This window comes from Heterocephalus glaber, unplaced genomic scaffold (genome assembly GCF_053883595.1).
Source record: "Heterocephalus glaber isolate CG9 unplaced genomic scaffold, H.glaber_assembly_v1.0 deba00001204, whole genome shotgun sequence".
Classification (NCBI taxonomy): domain Eukaryota; kingdom Metazoa; phylum Chordata; class Mammalia; order Rodentia; family Bathyergidae; genus Heterocephalus; species Heterocephalus glaber.
Window position 1 is genome coordinate 517,806 of NW_028258214.1, and position 25,333 is coordinate 543,138.

The following is a 25,333-nucleotide window of genomic DNA, read 5'->3' on the forward strand; positions in this document are numbered from 1 at the left end:
GTCTTGTTGAGGATTTTTGCATCTATGTTCATTAGGGAGATTGGTCTGTAGTTCTCTTTTTGAGTTGTGTCTTTCCCTGGTTTTGGAATCAAAGTAACACTTCCTTCCAGGAAAGAATTTAGAAGCTTTTCTTCCCTTTCAATTTCCTTGATGAGTTTAAAGAGTAATGGTGATAGTTCTTCTTTAAATGTCTTGTAGAATTCAGCAGTGAAGCCATCAGGACCTGGGCTTTTCTTTATTGGTAAAATTTTAATTACATTTTCAATTTCACTCATTGTTATTGGGGTGTTTAGACTGTCTATATAGTCTTCATTTAACTTTGGTAATTTGTATCTAGGAATCTGTCCATTTCTTCTGTGTTTTCTATTTTAATAGAGTACAGGTTCTCAAAGTAGGTATTGATGATCCTCTGAATTTCTGCTGGATCTGTTGTGGCTTCACCTTTTTCATTCTTAATTGCATGGATTTGAGCCTTTTCTTTTCTTTCTTTTTTTTTTTTTTTTTTTTTCTTTTTTTGGTACTGGGGATCGAACTCAGGTCCTTGCGCTTGTACAGCATGCGGTGGAATTTCTTCACTTTTTTTGGTAAGGTTGGCTAAAGGTTTATCGATTTTATTCTTTCAAAAAACCAGCTCTTTGATTCATTGATTTTTTTGTATCATTCTCTTAGTCTCCATTGCATTGATTTCTACTCGGATCTTTATAATTTCCTTTCTTGTATGAGCTTTGAGTTTGTTATGCTCTTCTTTTTCTAGGAGCTTGAGGTTCTGCATTAGGTTATTTAACTGAGTTCTCTCTGTTGTCCTAATATGGGCATTGACTGCTATGAATTTCCAGCATAGAGCTGCTTTCATTGTGTCCCACAGATTCCTGTGTGTTGTAATGGCATTATCGTTTACTTATAGAAACAATTGTATTAGTGCATATATGACTTTTCATGTCCGTTAGTATTTGTTTTATATAGTTGGGCGCACTAGTGTTTGGTGCATAGATATTTATGATTGTCATCTCTTCCTCTTGGATTGTTCCCTTTACAAGGATGTAGTGTCCTTCTTCATCTCTCTTAGTCAGTGTTGGTTTGAAATCTACTTGATCTGCAAAGGGGATAGCTCCTCCTGCTTTTTTTTGGGTTCCCATTGCATGGAGTATTGTTCTCCACCCTTTACCTTTCAGTCTATGAGTTTCCTTTTGAATGAAGTGTGTTTCTTGTATGCAGCATATTGCTGGATTTTGCTTCTTAACCCATTCTGCCAGTCTGTTTCTTTTGATTGGTGAATTGAGACCATTGACATTGATGGTTATAATTGAAATGCATTGACTTGTCATTGCCATGACTTTTTCTTTTTGTTGGGTTCTCCCCCTTTCCATTTAATTTCTTGTAATGCCAGATGGGTTCATTCTGCTTTGCTTCCTGGGGTTGTGATCTTCAATGTCTGTTCCTAGGATATTGTGTAAAATTCTTTAGAGTGCTGGTTTGGTATTCACAAAGTTCCTAAGGTGCTCTTTGTCATGAAAGTATTTTATTTCTCCATCCATTTTGAAAGATAGTTTTGCAGGGTACATCAATCTGGGTTGGAGGCTGTTTTCTTTTAGGGCTTGGAATATGTCACTCCAAGCTCTTCTTGCCTTGATGGTTTGTGTTGAGAAGTCTGTTGTGATTCTGATGGGCTTTCCTTTGTATGTGATTTGTTTCTTTTCTCTAACTGCTTGTAGAACTTTGTTCTTCTGTTGAGTTTCTGGAATCTTAACAATTATATGCCTATGTGTAGATTATTTTGATCAGGGCTATTTGGAGTCCTATATGCCTCCCTCATCTGTATGTCAAGCTCTTTTCCCCCGTTTGGGAAGTTTTCTGCCATTATTTCTGTGAAGAGATTTTTTTTTATGTCATCTGCACTCTCTCCTATTTCTTCATTGACTGCAGTCAGTCTTATGTTATTCTTCTTTGCATCATCTAGCAGCTGCTGGATTGATTTCTCATGTTCCCTTATAATTTTGAAGCAATTTTTCTTTTCCTGGTCACTAATTGCAATCTTATCTTCTATATCTGAAATTCTGCCCTCACTTTGGCTCATTCTGCTGTGTAGACTTTCAATGGAGTTTTTCATGTCCTGGAAATCTATTTGCATCTGTTTTATGGATTCCATTTGTTTCCTATGTTGGTATTCCATCATGTTCCTCAGCTCCTCTCTAGATTTATTCATCATGTCTTGCACTAGGGGCACAATTTCTCCTATTATCTGAGAAATTCTTTCTGATTTCATTTTTTCCAGATCACCTTTTGTTGCCAGTTCAGTGGGTCCAGATGGTTGAGTATCAGAGTGTTCCATCTCATTTCCCTTTGGGGTTGCTGTAGGTGATCTTGAAGTCTGGTTTTGAGACTTAGTTACGTGTTTTCTCATTTCAACTGGAGGGAGGTGCTGTTGGTGCCTGCATGGATCAACTCCTCTGAGCTGGGAGGGGTGGGACAGGGGCCAGGAGCAGCGGTAGGCCCAAAAGCCCTTTCCTGTGGGCTGGGAGCAGTGGGAGGGATGGTGGCTGGGAAGCCCCTTCCTCTGGACCAGGAGGGGTGGGACGGCAGCTCAGAAGCCCCAACCTCTGGGCCGGGAGCGATGGGACTCAGTACAGTGGTCTGGTGGTCCGGTGTCCTCTGTGTCTTTGTAGTGTGGAACCAGGTGGTTGTACAGAGGAGTGGGGGGGAGTGGTGTCCAGTGGATTGTTGCCGGGGCGTGGGGTGATTCGGCGTGTTCCACGCAACTCAGGACCTCGGTATTGCATGTGCAGACCTGGCTGTCTGCAGCGGGCTGATTCGGCGTGTTCCACAGGACTCGTGACCTCTGTAGGGCATGCGCAGACCTCTGTCACTTTGTTTATATTCTGTTTTGGAGATGTTATTCTAGCATTGTCTTTAGTTTGTTGACACGGTTTCTTAGTCCTATGTTCTTTGAATATATTTAAAATTGTAAATTTAAAGCTTGTCTAGTAACATCTGGGATTCTCCAGGACAGGTTACTTTCTTGTTTCTTTGAATGTTTTACACCTTTTTGTTGAATATTGGATATTTTTAAAACATGACATGTGAGTTTTGGAAATTCGATTCTTCTGCCTGTCATTTGTTATTGTTACTGCTTATTGTAGTTATTTGTTTAGTGACTTTTCTGAACCAATCCTGTAAAGTCTGTATTCTTTGTCACATGTGGCTTCTGTAGTCTCTGCTTGGGCAGCTTAGAGGTCAACTATGATTGTGTTGGGGAGGCAGCCTCATGAGTACTATCTCTTGACCCTCTGGTGGGCTACATAAGAATGACTTTTGGGCCTGGGAAATTTCTTTAGTAGGAGATAAAGAGCCCACGCAGTTTGTGCCTTGTGTAAGAATTCTTTCCCTGTTGTAAACTCAATATCTCTGCCTTTGTATGCTTATGTGTATGCATCAGTGGCCCTTAGTTCTCCATTTTTCAGGCTTCATGAGGAATGGAGTAGGACCTCTTTAGCACAGGAGGTCAATTATCTTGCATCAGCTGTGGAGTGCTGGGACTCACTAGCTATGGGGAAATAAGGCACAGTATTCAATCTGCTCTTGCCTAGTCTTTTCTCTATGTAAGTGAAGTACTGCTCCATCATGTATGCATCTCCTTGGAGATCCCACGAAGATTCAATGAGCAGATGTGTTAGAGTCTGCCTCTGGGAGCAGCGATCAGTACATGATGCCATGATAACCAGTGCATAATGTTCTGTTTAGCAGTTTGGCACAGTGAGCAGGGTTGACAAAGAAAAACACAAGACCATTGTTCCAGGGTGGGGCCAGCTCCCTGGGGCATGATGGGCTGACTGAGGTGCTGACCACTGTCTGGGTGCATGCACGAGGATAAATGAGATTTGGCTCTAGCACTCTCATCATGTGCTAGAGATTATAGATGATGGATCCCTTTGAATGGCAACTCCTTGCTTGCATTGGATACTAGAGGAGACCAAGTGTCTGATGGCTGTAGTGCTATATGTAATACTATGTCTGAACATCTCTCACTCAGGTGCTTTCACCAGGTAGTCTAATGAGTGTGAGACTGGCCACCCCAGTGTTAGGTGTCCTTCCTTTTGCATAATTCAGGTGAGGGTATTGCAGTTTTTATTGGTCTGGTATGTTTGATAAGCTCATTGGCCTGGTTTCCTCCGATATAATTTAGATATGTCATGTGTCCAGTGTCCTTTTTTTTTTGTACCAGGGATCGAACTTGGGTCTTTGCACTTGCAAGGCAAGTGGCATCCAGTGTTCTTGATTAATTTGATAAGTTTATAGGTGGAAACTTTTTATTGGTAAGATTAATTTACTTTGCAGTTCATGCCTTTATGATTGTTCTGTGAAGCTGAGAGTTTTTAAAAATAAGTTTGGTGTGTCTAAAATCTGGTGGTTATTTGTGCAGAGAAGTTACCAAGTCACTCTGCCTCATTACTTGCACTAAAAATGGTGCAAACTGCTATTTTATGAAATGGAGTCACTCAGGGCAAAGCCCAGCCTGAAACCTATTAGTCTATGCAACATAGAGTAGTTCATGGTGGGACACAGCCTGCTCTACACAGAGGGATTTTGGTTTTCAGTGGGGTTTGAGGGCTGGAAAGTGAGAGACTGGACCAGACTGGGTTAAAATACTGTGAAACTCTCTGTTCTTGCATCACATTTTTCCTAATTCTGCATAGTCTCAACTTCCTCTGTTTTCTTCTTACTTCCTTAAAATCAGGCTTCCTCCTCCAAAAAAATATGACTGTCACCCAAGGACTGATAGTCATTTAATTTACAAGTCAAATGATCTTTTTTGTTGACTTTCTCAAGTCCTCAGCAGTTAACACTTTGGACCAGAGTAGTCTTCCTTCTACCTTTCCTTTGTATTATTTTTATTCTTCTTTTGCTTAGACCATAAAGTGACCAGTATGACCAGATCCAAGGAAGCAGACAATGGGTAATAGATGACCTGTGTACCTCTCAACTTCTTGGATGGGTCCTTCAAGGCCTCCCAGGTGCTACCACACTCTGTAGCCACAGCTGAGACACTCTTTCCTGCTGGAATGAATTCATCCTCCCACATTCTCGGTCACCTTTGGGATCCCCAGCCTGAGAAGCAGGCAGGAACCTGACCTGCTCCCCATGTACACCCTTCCTGGCCCACCTCCGGAATGTCTCTTGGTGGCAGCTTTGTTTGTTATCATCTGTGCCTGAAGTAGTCCCTCTACCCAGGCCCCTGTGTATCCTTCCTGAGAAGGGCAAGATAGTTGTGTGCAGTCTACACACACTTGAACTTCTGTGACCTATTCAAGACCATTCAGACTTGTGATGTAAGTTTTGAGGTTCTGGTGGGTGTCTCCAGCCACCAAGGCCAAGGCTCTTTGCAGCCCGTGCACCATCACATGATGGTGAAGAGTGAGACCTAAGTGCAGAAGAAAAGCAAGTTTATTTGGTGTGGACCACGGGATGTTTTCATGGCTGGTGAGAAAGGAGGGTGAGCAGGTGCCTTGGGGGTAAAGTAGCCTTGTCATTTCCCAGCACATGGGCCATCCTTCTGGACTCTGGGCAGGAGCAAGAAATGGTTCTGTAGGGAGGAGAGTGTAGGAGAGAGACTCAAAGTCGTTGATCTTACTGGTGCTGGCCCAATATCGAACCTGCCCTCCAGAAGGACAAGAGGAGCCTGAGGTTGGGGGCTCCTTGTGCCTGTGTCTTAGTGACTGTGTGACTATACCTATGTGGACTTGTATGCAGTGTCTGCATGTGTGTGCACACATACATGAGTGTGCTGGTATGCGAATACCTGCATCTGTATCATCATGTATGTTTCTGTCTGGCCTTTATGTGTGTAGGAGTAGTGGTGGTGTATGTGTGTGTCCATGACCACGTATGTTTCTCTTTGTGGCTGTGTTGCTAGGGCACCTGTGTGCACTTCTTTCAGCTTTCTGTGGATATCTGTGTGAACTTCTGTGTGTATCCATGGGAGTGCTTGTCTCTTTCTTTGGAGGTTGCTATCATATGGATTTTAAATATTCCTCCAACGCCCTATGTTGAATGCTTGGTCCCCAGGTGGTACTGCGGGGAGCGGTAGGACCCTTAGGATGCGGGGCCTAGAGGGAAGTCTTCAGGTCCCTGGAGGTGTGGCCTTGCAGGGGACAGTGGGGCCCCCGCCCCTGCTTCTTTCCCTGTTTGCTCTGTGGCTGATGAGGGAGTGGTTTTGCTCTCCATGTGCTCCCACCATGATGTACCGTCTCATCGAAAAAGCAGGGCCAATCAGTCACGGGCTGAACCTCCAAAACTGTGAGCCAAGATGAACCTTTCCTCTCCACCAGGTATTTGCTCTAAAACCCCTGCTGCCTTCTACCAGAATAACAGCCAGCCCCAAATCCTGTGGTGCAGGGAACAGCACTTACCAGCTCAGCAGAGGGCAGGTTCCCTTCCTGGGAGGCCTAGACCTTGATGACAAATTGTACCCCATGGAGCAGTAACTCTGGAAAATAAAAACACCAGACTGGGGTCACGACCTGGAGGGGAAGGTGTTCAGGAAGAGCTCATACTCCTGCCGGGGACAGGACCAGGGAATGGGAGCATTGGAAACCCAGCAGTGCTCAGGCAGGTGGGAGGGACTGGGCTTTCTTTTACCATGCAGCTCAGTTGTTCTCAAGGTCAGGCCGAGGGAGAGGCAGGCTACCTACCTCAAAATTATGTGGATAATTCAGGGGAACAAAGAAACCCCAAACAGGGAAAGTTGGGGCCAGAGGGATGTAGTGGTCCCATAGTGTATAGGTACACAACGCCTTGGGGGAATCACTGTTTCTGCAGCATATTTACCAATAATATCATGAACCAGCGTGATGTCCAAGAGCCTGAGCACCTCGTTGACCAGAGGGCAGACCTATCCATGGGCAGAGAGAAGAGTTAGGCCAAGGGCACCCAGAGGGCGACCCCGAGAGTGGCAGCACCCCCCAGCGTGGGTTTTCCTGGGGAGATTTTCTCTCACCTTTCTGTGTCTGAGTGTTGACTGGATTAATTGCCTGGGTTAATGTTCACACACACACATTAAGCAGAAGAGAAACTTAAGGCAGGGTTTATAAAGTTCCCCAAGTGACACGAGTCTGGGGTGCCCTCCCTGATGACGGATCTGTGCAGTGCTCGGGGGTGGGGGTGGGGGTGGGTGGGATGAGTTTCTGGTTACAGTTGGCACCTGAGCATGGCCTGGAGGCTGCTTTTCTGTGGCCCAGAGCACTGGGCAGGGAGCTTCTCAGGGCAACTCAGGCCCACTGTGGTGGAGACATGCACAGGGCCTGGCCCCAAGCTGGAGCCCTTGGACAGCTGGACCAGATAGATAGACTGATGGATGGAGATTAGCTCTTCCTAGGCCTACTTTTCAGCTTGAGACACTCTAGGCTCCATGGAGCAGAGGACTCCCACCCCTGCCTTCTTACCTTGCCCTGCACCAGCTCAGGGAGGACTTTATTGAGGATATCTGTGAGGCCATCTAGAAGGCCTTGAACAGGCTGAGGAGCAATTCTGGAAGAGAAAAGCCATGGCCTTGAGAAGTCTTCAGAGGGCCACTGTCCACCCTCAGTCTCAGCAGCAGTAGCTGAGACCTAGTTTGTCCACTCACCCCCACGAGCAGACAAAGAGCAGGCCCTATCTGCAGGGAGTTACGCTCCTCAGAGCAGCACACACAGCTCCAGGATGCAGTAGGTGTTCAGCAAGACTCTGCAGAGTCCACCAATGTGTAAACAGGGCTTAGTATATAGTTGTTATGTGGGCTTTGAGATGATACATGAACCATAGTATGTGTATTCAGTGAATGTCAGCCAAGGTTTGAATAACTTGTATATTGTGTGTGACTCAGTCTCCCTACATGTCAGGTCACTGACATAAGTAACTTAGAATAGGCGAGGCTTAAACTCAGAATCTCTCTCTCTCTCTCTCTCTCTCTTCTTCTTTTCTCTCTCTTTCTCTTCTATCATTCTTTTTTTTTTTTTTGTATCGGGGATCGAACTCAGGACCTTGCGCTTGTGAGCCAGGCGCTGGAACCACTGAGGTAAATCCCTGGCCCCATTCTTTTTTTTGAGATAGGGTCTCACTGTTGCCTAGGCTGTCCTTGAATTGGGCTCAAGCGGTCCTCTGACCTCAGTCTTCTGAGTACCTGGGACTCCAGGTGTGTACCACCGTGCCCAGGTTAAACTCAGATTTCTTGTGGTCTGATCCAACATAAAAATCCAGTCTTCCAGGCTTAACAAGGGATAAGTGACTATTTACCCACCCACTTACTCATCCATCTGTCTATACATCTGTCTGTCCATCCATCCTTCCCTCTACCCATCTAACCATCCACCTTTCCATCCGCCCATTCATTCGTCCATCCGTCTATCCATCCATCCTCCCTTCTGTTCTCTTACTCATCCATTCTCCCATTGTTCCATCTTTCCAATCACTCGTTCCCCACCCCACCCTGTTGTCTCTGAGCTGAAGAAGGGAGCTCTCTGGTCTCACCCTTTAAGCAGGTAGATGTGAAGGCTGCCGGGGGAGTGGGTGCAGTCACCAATCACCAGGTGGACTCTCCCCTGGTAGTCTCTCTCAGTTAAGACTTCTGCAATGATGTTCAGCCTCAGGCTCAGCTCCAGCAGACTCGTGACCAGGGGCCTGCAGAGGAGATAGCCCTACTGGCATGTGGACCGATCACATTCAAGGAGGATGGTTTTTTTTCCTCCTCGGGAATACCAGCCTCCTGTCACTCTTCTTGCCCACAGTTGTCCTCTTTTGACCTCCCAGTAGGGGGCACCAGGGATCAAGTAGGTCAAGTGATCTAAGGTGTCCAGCATAACAGGGAATAAACTGAAGTTTCAGGCTCAGATCTGTTCCATTCCAACACCCCCTTTTTGGCTACTCACAGCCACCAGGGTTTTCCTTGGTGAGCCACCCTTCCATCCTCCTTGGACCTACTCACAATTTCAATTCAAGGTTCAGGCCCAGAGGGATGGTGACATAGAGGCGATGGCCATCAGTGCTCTGTACAAGGCCAAGTTCCAGGAGCTGGGGATTAGTGATCCTTAAGCTGTTCAGTGAGCAACATTGGAGGGAGAAACATTAGTTCCTTGGGCTCCAAACCCAGAAACCATCTTCAACCCAAATCTCTCCATATCAGAGGGGAGCTTACTGCCTGGGAAGAGGGAGACAGGAGAGGAGTCTTGCACCCAAAGCCACACAGGCTCTGAGCCCCACACCCATCTTTCCCAACCTCGGCTTGGATCAGATCCTGACATGCGCGCTCTCTCTTCATGTCAAGTCTACACCATGTTTGGGACAGGAACTACGTTTGGGCTCTGTTTACATCCTGTGTGCCAGCTCTGAGCCTCACAGAGAAAGTGGGTGGCCATGGGTCGATGGGAAGGTGGGTAGATAGATATGTGGGTGGTTGGACGGAAGAGGAAGTGGTTAGATGAAAGGAAGGATGAATGGGTGGGTAGATTGGTCAGTGGATGAAAGGATGATATATGGACAACCAGAATAAACCCTGGACAGACACTGATGGGTGGGAATCACTCATCCTGTCATGGTCTTCCATATCAGGTCAATCCTCAGTGCTTATCATGGGCATGGAAGAGCAGGAAGGGGTAAGGGAAAATGAAGAAAAGGTGTGAGGAAGCCTTCTCTGAGTCAGCCATGGGGCCAGGTGATTTCCATCTTCCTCCATCTTCTCAACAGTCTTTCTCTGTGGGTCCTACAATCTCCATTTTCCAGATGGAGAACCAAGCCCAAAGAGTCTGAGCACCTCATCTCAGGTCATCCAGCAAGTATGGTCCATTCGGAAATCAAACTCAAGTCTGTCTGCCTTAAGTCAGGGAGCAGGCACTGGGTGGGTGGAGAGCGTGGAAATGGCTTTGATCCAGCCCTATCGGGGCTCCAGGGTTTGCCAGCATGGTGGCATCAAGCTTTCCACTATTGCTCGTTGCTTAGCAGGCTTTCTTTCGGGTATCTCATGGGAAATATGAGATTTTTCCTTCATCACATTACTCATAGTCATCGTGATGATGTAGTTGAGGAGTTAGCTCACCCTGTTTTGCTTACATCAAAAGCCACTTGTATTCTAAGTGATTCCACAGGTGGGGAGAAAAACTAACCACAGTGTTGTGGAAATGGACTTGGCTTTGGACTTAGGTAATTTAGAGTCCTCATTTTCCCTGAGTACATGTTCCTGTGCCTCTGTTCCCCCATCTGTGAACTGGGCATGATTAAACTGATCTCAAAGGGTTGTCATCAGGCTTATAGATGTTTCTGGAACCCCAGGACATGCTCGAGGCCTAGGGCCACTTACTGGTACAGGGGGCCCAGTGTTCCCTGCCTGGCTAAAGAAGGGTCTCAGTGATACTGGCTCCAGGCTCAGCTACCTCCACCCTCCTTCAGGACCGCTGCCTGTGACTGGCAGATCTTTGACCTATTTTGCGGCAACTTACTCAATGATGTTGTTCAGGAGAGGAATCCCTGAAGTCAGAGTTCCAAGCAGGCCCCCAAGCAGACCACCAGAAGTGCCTCCTACAGGCGTCAGGATGTTCAAGAGTGGAAGCTTTTCCAGAATGCCCAACAGACCCCCTGAGAGCAGGCCATTGGTGAGGGCTGCAAAAGATGGAAAGTCTCTGGAAGTCAGATCCTCAGGGCTTCCTCTTACTGGATGGTTGGACATATACTTGCACACACACACACACACACACATATATCTGAAAGAGGCTGTCACAGACTCACCAACAGTCAGGATTCCCTGAGGATCCTTGTGGTTCAAGGACAGAGCTGGTGTCCCATACAAGGGCAGGCCTTGGCTCAGGGGCAAGGGCACCCTGTGGCCCAGTGGCAATGGCAGGCCACCACCAAGCTGGGCTGTGGTCTGGGCCAGCAGCCCACAGAAGACAATGAGGCCCCCAATTTGAAACATTTCTCTTGGTACCTGTGGACAGAATGACAAATCCAAGGTGGCCCAGAGGAATCTACTCAAGGCCTACACCCTGACCCGGAGAAGGAATTTCTTACTTTTTTCTTCTCTAGGACACCAGGGGGTGACCGGTGATAATAACTAGCACTGTTGGGGATTTCTCTGTGTCAGGCAACAGGTCAATCGCTTTACTTGGTAACCAATTTCATCATTACCACATCCAAAGATGTGGGCACTTGTTACTGCATCACACAGCTGAGGAATCAGGGGCCTAGTGACTGAGGCAAACTCCCAAAGTCTCAAGCACACAGTGGCCAGAAGATTTGATGCCAGATCTATTTCACCTAAAGGGCTTTAGGAGGAAGCAGCCAACAGATTCACTTTCCAGCTGGGTTTGCTGGTAATGGCTTGAGTTCTTACCCTTCCAGCAAACCGGATGGAAAGGCTCACTCATGCTAGCAGCTGGAGACCTGAGCTGCTTTGCCAACATCCCTACTCAGTCCTTTGGTCTGGGTTCAGGCGTGATGATTTGTAGACACCCCCACAAGCCACACGATGTCAGAGTTGTGTAGACACAGCCATCATCTCAATGCAGACCTGTGCTAGGGAAATCCTGGGGCCATCCAAAGACTCAGGGTCCATAGGGAATCAAGAGAAGAGAGAGGGTAATGGCTTTCATAAGGTCACACAGCAAAGTGACGGCAGTGCTATGTTTGGAGGCAGGCCTCTGAACCCTTCTCCACTCTTTTCCACACCTTTCTCTTCTCCCTCCAGCTGCCCTGGATGAATGAACAGGATGACCCTGAGGTCTGGGAACCTGGTGAACTGGCTGCTTCCCAGATATTACTGACCCCTTTGCAGGTCTGTTTGGCAGCCCCCCCAAAGTGTCCAGAGCCAGAGTTAGGACCTATGCTTTGGAGATGACCAGCTGATTTGGGTAAAATTCCAACTGTCACTGAATGTGTTGGGCAACCTTTATAAATCCAATGGCAGCTAAAGACCCTAGAGTCAGAAAAATGCTTCAAAATGTACAAAATTGGATGAACAATCTTGAGAGTTTTGTGGGTGACCAGCAACCTTACATTAAAATTCTTGCCTTGGAGCTTTTTTTCCTTTGGTACTGGGAATCAAACTCAGGACCTTGCATTTGCTAGGCAGGCAGTGGAACCACCGAGCTAAATCCCCAGCCCATGGAGCTTTTAAGTTAGGGTGTAAATAGCACTCATTCTCTATGAGTGTGGCTGGTCTCTTAGGAAAGCAGAGTGCCTGGGCTTCTTCGTGTCCCTGGCCAGGGCAAGCCTTGTTTCCTTGCAAGAACCTCAGTAAGTAGCCCCAAATGCCATCTATCCATGCCTGGCCACATCAAGGAGCCTGGCATCCCTGTGTCCTGGGCCAGAAGAGCGGCAGCAGGAGAGATGGGTCTCACCTGGGCTTCACAAGACCTCAGCTGCTGTCCTGGTCTCCTTCCCCTTCTGCTCACCTTTGCCAAGGAGGAAGCCTCTTTTATAGCACGGGAATCAGGAAATGCGGGACTAGATGATGAATTTCTAGGTAATTAGGAATTGTGCCATCCAGTGATGTCTTTCAGGGCTCTGCAAAGCAAATAATTGCCAAGCACCTTGGCAGGTGCAGCAGCTAAACTATTTGGTGCACGAGTGAAACAGAAAAGCTTGAGATAGGGCTGTTACTCAAGACTTCATGGTTTCATGCATGGGGGACTCACACTTCCAGAGGACCAGGGAGATCAAGTTCGGGGCACTGGGAGGGGCAGCCTGTGGGAGCCCAGTAAGGGACCTCGGTCTCATCCCTTGACCATCGTCCTTCTCTGGACTGGTTACTTTGTTTTCCAACTGGAGAAATCCTGCTTCTACAATGTCAAGAGCCAAACTGCTTCCCTCTCTGGCCTCCTGATCTTGGGGTGTCTCTCAATCCCAGAGTGGGGTTTTTCTGTTTTCTGAACCCCTGGTGAATGAGTCATATGACAAGAATCCTGTGAGAGGAAGGCTACTGCTCCTCTTTCACAGAAGAGGAAACTGAGGCCTCATGGAGACAAGTGACCCAGAGAGCATGTGGCTGAGTTAGAACTCAACTCATTGGATAAGAATGGTGATAAAAACAGTGCCAAGAGCCAGCACCCACTCAGCTCTTGTCACGTGCCAGATCCCCACAGCCCTGTGTTCAGTTTTTACATGGCTTAGAGGGAGGGGGCTCAGAGCTTGGTGTTGCGTCCAGAGCTGCACAGCTGGTGTGGGCAAGACAGTCACATCCGGTCTTTTCTCTTCATCACTGTGCTCAGCTGAGGCTGAGATGCCTTCTTCATGCCCTCTGCTCATTTTGATTTCCCACATCTGTGAAGTTCATGATCACACACTTTCCACGTTTATGTTCTGGAAAAATTGCTCTAGGTTCCCAGGCCTGGGGGATTCCATGTACCCTGGTCCCTCCCTTTGCCGTTCCTTGTACCCTTTCCCCAAGGGAACAATAAGACATTTGTCTCCACCACTTGGGGGGCTGGGAACTGCTTTACAAATGGAGAAACTGAGGCCCAGAGAGGTCAAGGTCCTGAATCTGTGAGAGCAGCTCTTGCCTTGCAGAATCTGCCACCTTAGAAGTAGAAGTGGAGAGAGAGGGAAGAAACCTACTCTTAGTAAGGACCTACTGTGTGTCCAATGCCTTCCATAGGTGACTTTTATTAAGAGTGGTTGGTATCGCCCTTCATAGATCATACAAGGAGGCCACAGATCAGAGAGGGTGAACTTCCCAGGGACGCACAGCAAGTGAATGATGGCGTTTACTCAGTCCCCACCCCACGTCTGCCTGACTCCTTCGGATCAGTGAACAAGGAAGTGCCTTCTGTCTTCCCCTCATGCCAAGCCTTCCCTAGACCTGCTCCATGGCCCGTGAGTGTTGAGCCAGTGCCTGCCCAGCTCCTGCTGGGGCAGTAGCTTTGAACTTGACTACCACTTCCAGCAACTTCTGGCCTCTCTCACAGCTTGTGTGTGCCAGTCATCCTCCAAGTGGTCTGCCTTTTCGTTGTTTTCATACAACTCTTGGGCCAGGTCTGGCTGCTACTGGCCTTGTGGGAAAACAGCAGTGTCTATATAACGAGGTAGTGAAAAGTTTCCCTCTTCTGCTTCAAAGCCAGAAGGCTGTGTGTTATGGCAGAAAAGAGGACACGTCAGGCACTTGTTCAGCTCCTGAGACCTCAGGCACATCATTCCAGTCCCAGAACTTCAGCTTCCTCATCTGTGAGGAATATGGGGAGCTGCTGTGCCCCTCCCTTCCTATACCCAGGGTCTACACATTTTCCCACTGTATCTATGATTTAGTTACCATTCCAAAGGCCATTTCACTTAGCAATGGGAATTTGCTCATTTTCTCTTGGGGTTGCATTTTTGCTCCAGGGCTTCATTTATGCCAAGGTTCCCAAAGGAGGCTGCCTTGTCCTTGTTTTTGACTGGAAATACAGACTGCTGAGACAGTGTTCCTCCCTCCTGCTGGCCTTCAGATGTAGCATTGACTCTCTCGTTTAGACCCAGATTGTTCTGTGTTCTTCAGACCCTTGGCCTCGGGCAGAACCGTGGGTGGTTGTGCAAGCCTGGCTGCCCGGGTCCACCTAGATGCTCTGGTTCACTTCCTCTTCCCAGGGCCACCTGCCCTGGCTCTGAGAGGGGACATGGGCACAGACAGCCACCCTCTGCTCTCTACCCTGCATGGGGTAGAGTATGCATGGGGTTTTCAGAGGTTCTTGTCCTATGTTAGAATTGGGGGAGGAAAAGGGCTACAGGCTTTCCAGAACCTCTGCAGTTGTGTTTTCTTCCTGTCTCCTGGACTCTCTTGCTTCCCCATCCACGGGGGGAGGTCTTATTGTCCTTGTCATTTATTTGAAGGAACTGTCTGATTTCTTCTTTAATTTCCTCTGTGATCCATTGGTTATTCAGAAGTGTGTTGTTCATTTTCCACGTGTTTATGAAATTTTTTGAGTTTCTTTTGCTATGGATCTCCAATTTCGTCGCACTATAGTCTGATAATATACAGGGGATAACTTCAATTCCTTTGCACTTACTTAAACATGTTCTATGTGTGAGTATGTGGTCTATTTTGGAGAATGATCCATGTGCAGCTGAGAAGAATGTGTATTCTGATTTTTTGGGGTAGAAGATTCTGTAAACATCTGTTAAGTTCATTTGTTCAAGAGTTCAATTGAGTTCTAGTATTTCATTACTTATTTTTAGTCTAGTTGATCTATCTATTTATGACAGTGGGGTGTTGAGGTCCCCCACTACAACTGTATTAGTGCATATATGACTTTTCATGTCTGTTAGTATTTGTTTTATATAGTTGGGCGCACTAGTGTTTGGTGCATAGATATTTATGATTGTCATCTCTTCCTCTTGGATTTTTCCCTTTACAAGGATGTAGTGTCCTTCTTCATCTCTCTTAGTCAGTGTTGGTTTGAAATCTACTTGATCTGCAAAGGGGATAGCTCCTCCTGCTTTTTTTGGGGTTTCCGTTGCATGGAGTATTGTTTTCCACCCTTTACCTTTCAGTCTATGAGTTTCCTTTTGAATGAAGTGTGTTTCTTGCATGCAGCATATTGTTGGATTTTGCTTCTTGACCCATTCTGCCAGTCTGTTTCTTTCTATTGGTGAATTGAGACCATTAACGTTGATGGTTATAACTGAAATGTATTGACTTATCCTTGTCATGACTTTTTCTTTTTGTTGGGTTCTCCCCCTTTCCATTTAATTTCTTGTCATGCCAGATGGGTTCATTCTGCTATGATTCCTGGGGTTGTGATCCTCAATGTCTGTTCCTAGGATATTGTGTAAAATTCTTTAGAGTGCTGGTTTGGTATTCACAAAGTTCCTAAGGTGCTCTTTGTCATGAAAGTATCTTATTTCTCCATCCATTTTGAAAGATAGTTTTGCAGGGTACATCTGGGTTGGAGGCTGTTTTCTTTTAGGGCTTGGAATATGTCACTCCAAGCTCTTCTTGCCTTGAAGGTTTGTGTCGAGATGTCTGTTGTGATTCTGATGGGCTTTCTTTTTTATGTGATTTGTTTCTTTTCTCTGACTGCTTGTAGAACTTTGTTCTTCTGTTGAGTTTCTGGAATCTTAACAATTATATGCCTATGTGTAGATTATTTTGATCAGGGCTATTTGGAGTCCTATATGCCTCCCTTATCTGTATGTCAAGCTCTTTTCCCCTGGTTGGGAAGTTTTCTGCCATTATTTCTGTGAAGAGATTTTTTTATGTCATCTGCACTCTCTCCTGTTTCTTCATTGACTCCAATCAGTCTTATGTTGTTCTTCTTTGCATCATCTAGCAGCTGCTGGATTGATTTCTCATGTTCCCTTATAATTTTGAAGCAATTTTTCTTTTCCTGGTCACTAATTGCAATCTTATCTTCTATATCTGAAATTCTATCCTCACAATGGCTCATTCTGCTGTGTAGACTTTCAATGGAGTTTTTCATGTCCTGGAAATCTATTTGCATCTGTTTTATGGATTCCATTTGTTTCCTATGTTGGTATTCCATCATGTTCCTCAGCTCCTCTCTAGATTTATTCATCATGTCTTGCACTAGGGGCACAGTTTCTCCTATTATTTGAGAAATTCTTTCTGATTTCATTTTTCCCAGATCCCCCTTTTGTTGCCAATTCAGGGGGTCCAGGTGGTTGAGTATCAGAGTGTTCCATCTCATTTCCCTTTGGGGTTGCTGTAGGTGATCTGGAAGTCTGGTTTTGTGACTTATTTATGTGTTTTCTCATTTCAACTGTGGGGAGTCTGTTGGTGCCTGCACAGATTACCTCCTCTGAGCTGGTAGAGGTGGGACAGGGGCCTTGAGCAGTGGTAGGTTTTGTGGCCCAAAGCCCTTTCCTGTGGGCTGGGAGCAGCAGGAGGGATGGTGGCTGGGAAGCCCCTTCCTCTGGTCCAGGAGCAGTGGGATGGCAGCTCAGAAGCCCCTACCTCTGGGCCGGGAGTGGTGGGAGTGTTAGTGGCCTGGAAGCCCCTTCCTTTGGGCCAGGAGCGGTGGGGCAGAAGGTGGCCCAAAAGCCCTTTTCTCTGGGCTGGGGGCAGCGGGAGGGATGGTGGTCTGGTGTCCTCTGTGTCTTCGTAGTGTGGAACCAGGTGGCTGTACAGAGGAGGGGGGGCGGTCCAGTGGAGTGTTGCCAGTGCGCGGGCTGATTTGGCATGTTCTGCATGACTTGTGACCTCAGTAGGGCATGCGCAGGCCTACCTGTCTGCAGCGGGCTGATTCAGCATGTTCCGCGTGACTCGTGACCTTCTACTCATCTGTCTATTAAACTTTGAAACATAGGCCTAAATCAAACTGGCAATAAAATGACACAATTAGGATAGGATTGGCAAGATAGAAGCAAAATCTTTATATGTAGATGAAATAATCATCTAGAGAGAATATACTAAGAAATCTCTAGGAGCCCCTAGAACTTGTATTTGAATTTAGCAGCATTAGAAAACACAAGGTATATATAAAAATTCAGGTCTATGTATACTTGGTATAAATGAAGAATTGGATATTGAAATTTAAAAGTTCTGTAGGAGTACAAAGGACCCAGAAAAGTGAAAAGAAAAACAACAAAAAAAACCCCAAAACATTGTTGGAAGACGTTTAGTACCTAATTTTAAGACTTCTTCTAAAGCTACAATAATCAAGGCAGTGTTGGTGTAAGGAAAGACATATAGATCATTGGAATAAAACAGAGAATCTAGAAATAGAACCACACATATATGAGTTTTGAAAGATTATTTAACATTAGCATTTTATAGAATATAAACTCAATTCAAGAGCTGAGGAAAAGATAGTGTTTTCAGCAAATGGCACTAGAACACCTGGTATCCTTATATAAAAAATTAACCTCAATCCTTTATTTCCACACATAAAAATAATTTGAAAGGATCTATGAACCTAAATATGAAAGACTAAAACTATAAAACTTTATGAAAAAATTATAAGGGAAAATATTCATGAATTTAGGGCAGGCAAGAACTTCCTAGGATATAAAAACAATGATGTGTAAAAGAAAAAAATTGATAAATGAGATTCCATTAAAATTTAGAACTTTAAACGACATCATTAAAATGAAAAGTAGTCCTTAAACAGACCATATTTACAATGCATATAACCTATGACCAGAATTTATAAAGAACTCTTACAGCTCATTAATAGACAACCCAATTAAAAAGTAGACAAAAGAAAATGATAAATAGCCAGTACAGCACAAGGAAAGGTGTGCAACACTAGAATCAGAAAAATACTAATCAGTACAATATCAAGATTGAATTATACACTCATTAGGGAGGTGAAGTTAAAAGTTTTAAAAGCCTTGTCATGACCTTTTCTTTTTGTTGGAATCTTCGTCTTTGTGTTTAATTTGTCACACCCAGTGGATTCATTCTGGGCTTCCTGGGGTTGTGATCCTCATTGTCTTTTCCTAGGATATTGTCTAAAATTTTTTGGAGTGCCAGTTTGGTATTCATGAAAGTATCATGAAAAGGTTGATCTAAGGTGCTCTTTGTCATGAAAGTATCTTATTTCTCCATCAATTTTGAAAGATAGTTTTGCAGGGTACATCAATCTGGGTTGGAGGCTGTTTTCCTTTAGGGCTCGAAATACATCACTCCGAGCTCTTCTTGCCTTGAGTGTTTCCATTGAGAAGTCTGCTGTGATTCTGATGGGCTTTCCTTTGTATATGATTTGTTTCTTTTCTTTCACTGTTTGTAGAATTTTGTTCTTCTGTTGGGTTTCTGGAATCCTATTATATGCTTATGTGTAGATTTTTTTAAAAAATCAAGGCTAGTTGGAGTCCTATATGCCTCACTTATCTGTATGTCGAGTTCTTTTCCCCTCCTTGGGAAGTTTTCTGCCATCACTTCTGTGAACAGTTTTTTTATGTCATGTGCACTCTTTCCTGTTTCTTCATTGACTCCAATCAGTCTTATGTTATTCTTCTTTGCATCGTCTAGCAGCTGCTGGATTGCTTTCTCATGGTCCTTACAATTTTAAAGCATTTTTTCTTTTCCTGGTCACTAATTGCAATCTTATCTTCTGTATCTGAAATTCTGTCCTCACATTGGTTCATTCTGTTGCATAGGCTTTCAATGGAGTTTTTAATTTCCTGGAAATCTGTTTGCATCTGTTTTATGGATTCCATTTGTTTCCTATGTTGGGATTCCATACTGTTCTTCAGATCCTCTATTTTTTAATTTGTGTTCTCTCTAGATTCATCAATCATGTCTTGCACTATGGGCACAATCTTTGCTGTTATCTGAGAAATTATTTCTTATTTCATTTTTTTCCAGATCCTCTTTTGTTGCCAGTTCAGAGTGTCCAAGTGGTTTAGTATCAGAGTGTTCCATCTCCTTTCCCTTTGGGGTTGCTGTAGGTGATCTGGAAGTCTGTTTTTGAGGCTTGTTTACATGTCTTCTCATTTCCATGGGGGAGAGGGGGTGTGCTGCTAGCACCACATGGCTCACCTCCTCTGCCCCTGGAGTGGTGGAATGGTGGCAGGGAGCCTCCTCCAAGGTGCCGGCACTGGCCCTCCCCCCCTTCCAGTTTTGTTGGCTGAAAGTCTAGGCAGTGTAGCAGGAGCTGTGGTGAAATCCCTGTGGGTGAGCAGGAGTAAGCAGCAGCCAGGCAAACAGCCGTGTCTCAAGTTGGGAAACAAAAAGTGTTGGAGACAAGGTCTTGTTAGATTCCCCAGGATGGCCTTGAACTTGGGATCCTCCTGGCTCAGCCTCTGGAATGGCTGGGATTAAAGATGTGAGCCACCATGTTTGGCTCTTTTCGATCTTCATATCAATGGGAGATGCAGAATGTGCTGTTGTGCCTGGCTTCTTTCACGTAACATTACGTTTATGCAGTTCACCTTTGTGATTGTGTGAAAGTGGAGGTCATTTTCATTATGGAGAATGCTGGGGGTGCTTGTCCCACAGGATATCAGGGCTTGTTAAACTGAAGCTCCCTGTCTCTTTGCATGCATACACATATATCTGCTAAGCACACAGTTCTTGTGGAACTGCGGAGTCTCCAAGAAGCCACAGGTTCAGCTTTAGTCCATGTTGGCAGCTTCCAGAAGTAGCGGTCTAATTTCTCTCTGAGCAGCAGCATTCTAGGGCTCCTGTGGCTCCACCTCCTATAAGATTTTTATTCCCTTTTTGCAGATGATGAAGATCAGGACCTCAAGTGCTTTGTCCCAAACACAGCTGGTGAGTTCTAAAACTGGGATTCATCCATTTGTTTAATCCCAAACCCTTGCTGAGCTCACATTCTGTGCCGGCCCTGTGCTGGGGCATAGGACTTGTTAGTCATCAAACTGTGTGGGCCCTCATGAAACTCGTACTTGGGCTGAATCTAATTTGAACTCGGGTCTGTTTGGCACCAATGCTTTTGCATTTCCACTCTTGTCACCCTGTCTCTGCAGCCCTGTAGAGCCCAGCAATGTTCTTGGTGCATAATAGGTGCTCAATAACTATAGGGTGAATGAATGAGAGAATGGGAAATCTCAGGCTCTCCTGGCAAAGTTGTGAATAGTTGCAATGTACAGGTGCAGAGTGTTTTCTCTGGCATTTCTAGGCTGATGAGCATCTGAGGGATATTTATTTTCAGGATGTATGCTTTAGCAGGTCTGACTCCTGGACCTAAATAACAGGGCCCAAGCAGGGGGGACAAATGCAACCTTCAGAGCTACAGTTTATTGTGGAATAGGACAGGATGTCTAAAGGAGCTGGGGTCAAGTTTTCAGGGGCAACAGGGGCCCCATGCTGAGGAGACTGAGGGTCTCAAGAGCTGGAGTCTCCTTCTGATCAACAGCAGGCAGTGGAGGACACTTGAACCTGGTGCAAGGGTGTTGGCTAGACTCATGGTTGGTCAAGTTCATGAGCAGCCACCTGCTCTGTAAGAAAAAGGGGCAGCAGTCCCCAGGTGACTTTTCTAACCCTAGGACCACACTGAAGGCAACTCTCCATCCATCCTCCAGAGCTGTTGTCAGGAGCATTCATGTCACTCATTCCAAAGGACATCGAATGATTCACTTCCTAGGTTCTACTCACAGGACTGTGAGCTGGTGAGGGCAGGGACTGAAACTGTTTAGCTGTTTAGGGGTGTCTTGGTGTTAGGGTGGGGCAGGAACTCCCTCCTGGATTTGGTGGAGCTCTTGGGAGAAGCTAGAATTTCTGGTGTCCTGATGGTTTGGATGACTTGGCCTGCTTGGTTGAGTTCCCCTGTACTGTACCAGTTCTCTTGGAATCACAAGCAGACATCCCTCTGCAGGCTTTATAATGGGGATGGGGTGTGGTAGAGGTGGGGCCCCCTTTCAGCACTTGCCAATCCAGGGAGGCCTCCTGAGACAGACCAGACACTCACCCATGAGGCCTTCCAACAGTTTCACATCCAGTTTCCTGAGGAGGTCGCCAACGAGAGGACAAACCTGATCCAGCAGCAGAGAAAGAAGGGTCAGGCCTGGGCCTGGGAGAACACTGGAGTGTGGGGTTTCTAGCAGGAACCAGGGCGAGCGTGTCTGCCTCATACTGAGCACCAGCCACACACTGTGTGCACACACAGCACTCCCGTGCTTGTCTCTCCAGGTGCTCACCAAACTCTATGAGACAGGCACTGTGATGGGTCCCCTGCTGAAGGAGAAACTGAGGCTGGAGGGGGTCAAGTCCCTTGCCCAAGGACATACTGGCAAAACTGAAGTTTTTCATTGGGATTTTTCTGGTTCCACAGCCCAAGGTTTGAAAGCCTCTGCTAATTCGCATATATCTATATCTATATCTATAGATATAGATATCTATACATACCCTGGCCCTCAGGCCCAAGGATGCCCAAAGAGCAGATATTTTCCTCAAACTTAGCTGATTTTCTACCAGATGTGGGATAACTTTCCCTATGTTCTCTTTGAGGTTGTGAAGAACATGTTTCATCATGTATGGCATGGCCCCAGAAAGAGTGGTAGATGCACAGAGCAGAAGGGACCAGTCCGGGCACCACGGATGCCACGTGGTGTCTGTGTAGCATGTTTTAAAGTCTTTCCCCCCGGCCTGGCTCCACCAAGAGGTATCATTGTCATCAACAGTCCAAAGGGGACTCAGAGAAGTGAAGTGAGTGCCCGAGAGCACGAGCAAGGAAGTGCTGATTCTGTCAGAGCTGTGCAAAGATGGCACCAGAGCCCCCATCTTTCCCTTACACTGTTCTCCCCAGAATGTCTGGTACAATTTACTCTTTTTTTTTTTTTTGGTACCGGGGATCGAACTTGGGTTCTTGTGCTTATGAGGCCGGTGCTGGAGCCACTGAGCTAAATCCCCGGCCCCGATTCTTGCATTTTTTGTAAGGAGCACAGAAGCAGAGGAAGTGTGGCATCATAACACTGATTTGGATGAAGAGGAGCCCATGGAGTTTCACTGTGGCTTTGTCATCACGTTCCTTGGCCTTTTCTGTTTCCTTCCCTTTAGCTAAAGCTTCTTTGTATTTCTCTTTGGCAGAATTCATTTCTCTTATTAACTGTCAGTAGCTAGATTTTGATTTCTCCAATTCGGGTTTTGTAACTCTTGATCATTTCTGCTTCTGGTTGCTGATGAACACCTATATAACTCTTCTTCACCATTGCTTGTCCTGATCATCATGGCGAGCCTGTGTAAGTGTCCAGAGTTTAGGGCCTCTGCATGTTCTTCTTTATCCTACCAAGTTGTTCGATGTGCTGAATCATGAGCAGCCACAACCATGGTTATAGCAGCACAACTCACAATAGCTAAATCTTGGATATGTCAAACAACAAATGAATGGATAAAGAATGATAAATTTCAGTCATTTGTGGGACAATGGATGTATCCAGAGACCACAATGCTAAGTGAAATAAATCAGGTACAGGAAATTAAACATAGTTTCTTTTATATAAAAAATGTAGGGCCTGTGCTCACTTCGGCAGCACATAAACTAAAAAATGCAGGGCCAGGCCAGGGATTTAGCTCAGTGGTTCTGGCGCCTGCCTCACAAGCACAAGGTCTTAGAGTTTGATCCTGGGTACCAAAAAAAATGAATAAATAAATGAACAAATAGCACAAGAAAAGAGAGGATGGGAAAGAGGAAGTAAACTTTGTGGAGATGGGGAGGAGATCTAGGAATGGTGAGAGAGAGGAGGGAGGAAAGGGGATGTAAAGATGATTAAAATGTCATAGGTAGGTGGGTAGATCATTCCCCAAGATAAACGATGAATGTATTCATTATCCATGGCAAACATGGAAAAAAGAGGAAGGAAGGAAGCAAGCTATTCTTACATTTGTCTGTTCTTCAGCCTGGGTGGGGGACCAAGCAGAATTTTATAGAAGCAGAATTTAGCAGAGTAGGGAAGTGGAGGTAACATTGCTCTTTTTTTTTTCTTTTGGTACGGGAGATTGAACTCAGGACCTTGCGCTTACAAGGCAGGCACGGTGCTGCTGAGCTAAATCCCCAGCCCATAACATTGTTTTTCCTTTTACAGTTTATCTTTAAGACACAGGAGATAGGGAGGGACAGGCAGCTGGGCTTCAGCAGTTCGTCTTCCGGGCACAGTGACCTCTGTGGTGTAGCAGGAGGGCCAAGCCCTAGAGACCATCAGTCTCTGCCTTGTCCATTCTTCCCCTCCACATCACTGTAACAGCATCTAAAGCTGACAACACCCACATGAACATCACGAGTCGCAGGAGCTGGTGGCAACCTTTTGGTCCCTGCAGTTTGACCAAGAAGAGTTTGTGTGCCTGATGTTCCTGGCACTCTTTAGTTGAGATGTCAAAAACCTCAAGAACCTCCAACTGTTCGAAGTTGCCCAGGAGGAAGTCACTGTGGCCCTGCTGGACTACACACTGTGTGATACCCACAGCAAACAGAGGCGTTTGCGCAGCTGCTATTTCCACTGCCTGAAGTCTGCCTGATGAGCATGCAGGCTAAAAAATTCCTCTCGTACCAGCACCAAAGGCGGATGACCTCAACAATAAGGCTCTCATCGAGAGGTTGCATGCAAAGAGAACAGAAACAAGTTGCACCTGAGATGTAGCTCACTGGTGCAGCGCCTGCCTCACAAGTGCAAGGCCCCGAGTTTGATCCCCGGTACCAAGAAAGAAAAAAAGAGAGAGAGTGGAAGTTGAAACCCCCAGAGGTGCTGCTGTCAGAAGACACAAGGTTGGAATGGGGTGGGGGGTGAACAGGAAGAGAAAAAGACAGACTCTGAACTGCTTCAAACAGCAGCAATTTAAAACACGGTTTGAAAATATAGAATTTTAAAAAGAATAATAATGATCTAATTCTTATTAGCCAATAAATGATGAATCAGGGTATTTTAATTGCAAATTCAAATGCATCAAAGGCTTCACACCCTCAAAGGATTCATACAAAAGAGATTGTAATGGAGGGAACTGAACTCACAGATGGATTCTAACACTGTCAGAATGAAAATGGACAGACTAATTCTTACATAGTTAAGCTGATCTCTGCTGTGAAGAAATTTAGGAATTAATATGTTATCAATGAGGCTTATTCAGTTGAGGGTTTAAGATTACTGAATTCCTCCATGGCAGAGCCGAACTGAGACAGTTCTCAAGAATGGGTCAGCTGTACCCGAGACAGCTGTACCCTCTTCTTCCAGAACCACAGTACCTTCTGCCCCCAATCCCCCGATCTACGCTAAGGATCTGTGGTCAGACACGCCCCATAGTGGCTCCACTAAATCATGATTCTGAATGTCTGTGTGGTAGAGCTGCAAACACCGAATAACAACTGTCTGTGAATACATCAGCTTGCCTTTATAAATATGCTTTGGGTTATTGTGTCGTGTGTTCATGACTGAAAAAAAATCATGCAGTATCCCTCTTCTATCATATATAAACATTAATTAATATTCAGGAATGGGACTGCAAATTTTAAAGCAAGTCCTCCATAACTAAAGCAAGCTAGATCTTCCTTCTGCTACCGTTGCTGAAATATGGGTTTGGCATTGCTGTTCATGAGAATTTGTGGCCACATGCGTTACTAGGGTACATGTGTCTTTTTAGTCTTCAAACTTTATATTCATTTTAAAATCAGGTAGGACACATTTTTGGATGGGATATCATATAGTCACAGTTTTAAGTACCATGTTAAACTGCAAAATGAACAGACAGACTGAGGAGATAAAATGACTCAAGGTTCATTCTAGTTGCCAAGGGGTCTCCTAAACTTGGGATGGAAACAGCGAGTTTTTACACGTAGCCTGGAAAAATATTAAAGTAATTTCAACCTTTTTCTGAGGGGAAAGGAAGACAGTGACAGTGAGCCTGCTCTGCCATAGACCCAAGTCTACTGTATAACAAATACTGGAGGCCGAAGAAGTACAAACACAGACTCCAAACAGTGCTGTCAGTATTATC

The 25,333-nt window shown here is 45.6% G+C and overlaps 2 protein-coding genes across 2 annotated transcripts in view; one reads left to right on the forward strand and one right to left on the reverse strand.

The window, feature by feature from the left end:
- Positions 1-25,333, forward strand: part of LOC106007908 (uncharacterized) — a 70,507-nt gene that overhangs the window by 19,094 nt on the left and 26,080 nt on the right. The window lies entirely within an intron of this gene.
- On the reverse strand, positions 6,405-12,402 carry LOC101700161 (BPI fold-containing family A member 1). The gene is made up of 8 exons (XM_087210789.1): positions 12,357-12,402; positions 10,747-10,945; positions 10,461-10,620; positions 8,954-9,061; positions 8,500-8,649; positions 7,437-7,521; positions 6,823-6,886; positions 6,405-6,481 (listed from the first exon to the last, which is right to left on the reverse strand). Exons 2-8 carry the CDS (start codon positions 10,931-10,933, stop codon positions 6,441-6,443), a joined length of 795 nt encoding a protein of 264 aa, XP_087066915.1. The 5' UTR covers positions 10,934-10,945; positions 12,357-12,402; the 3' UTR covers positions 6,405-6,440.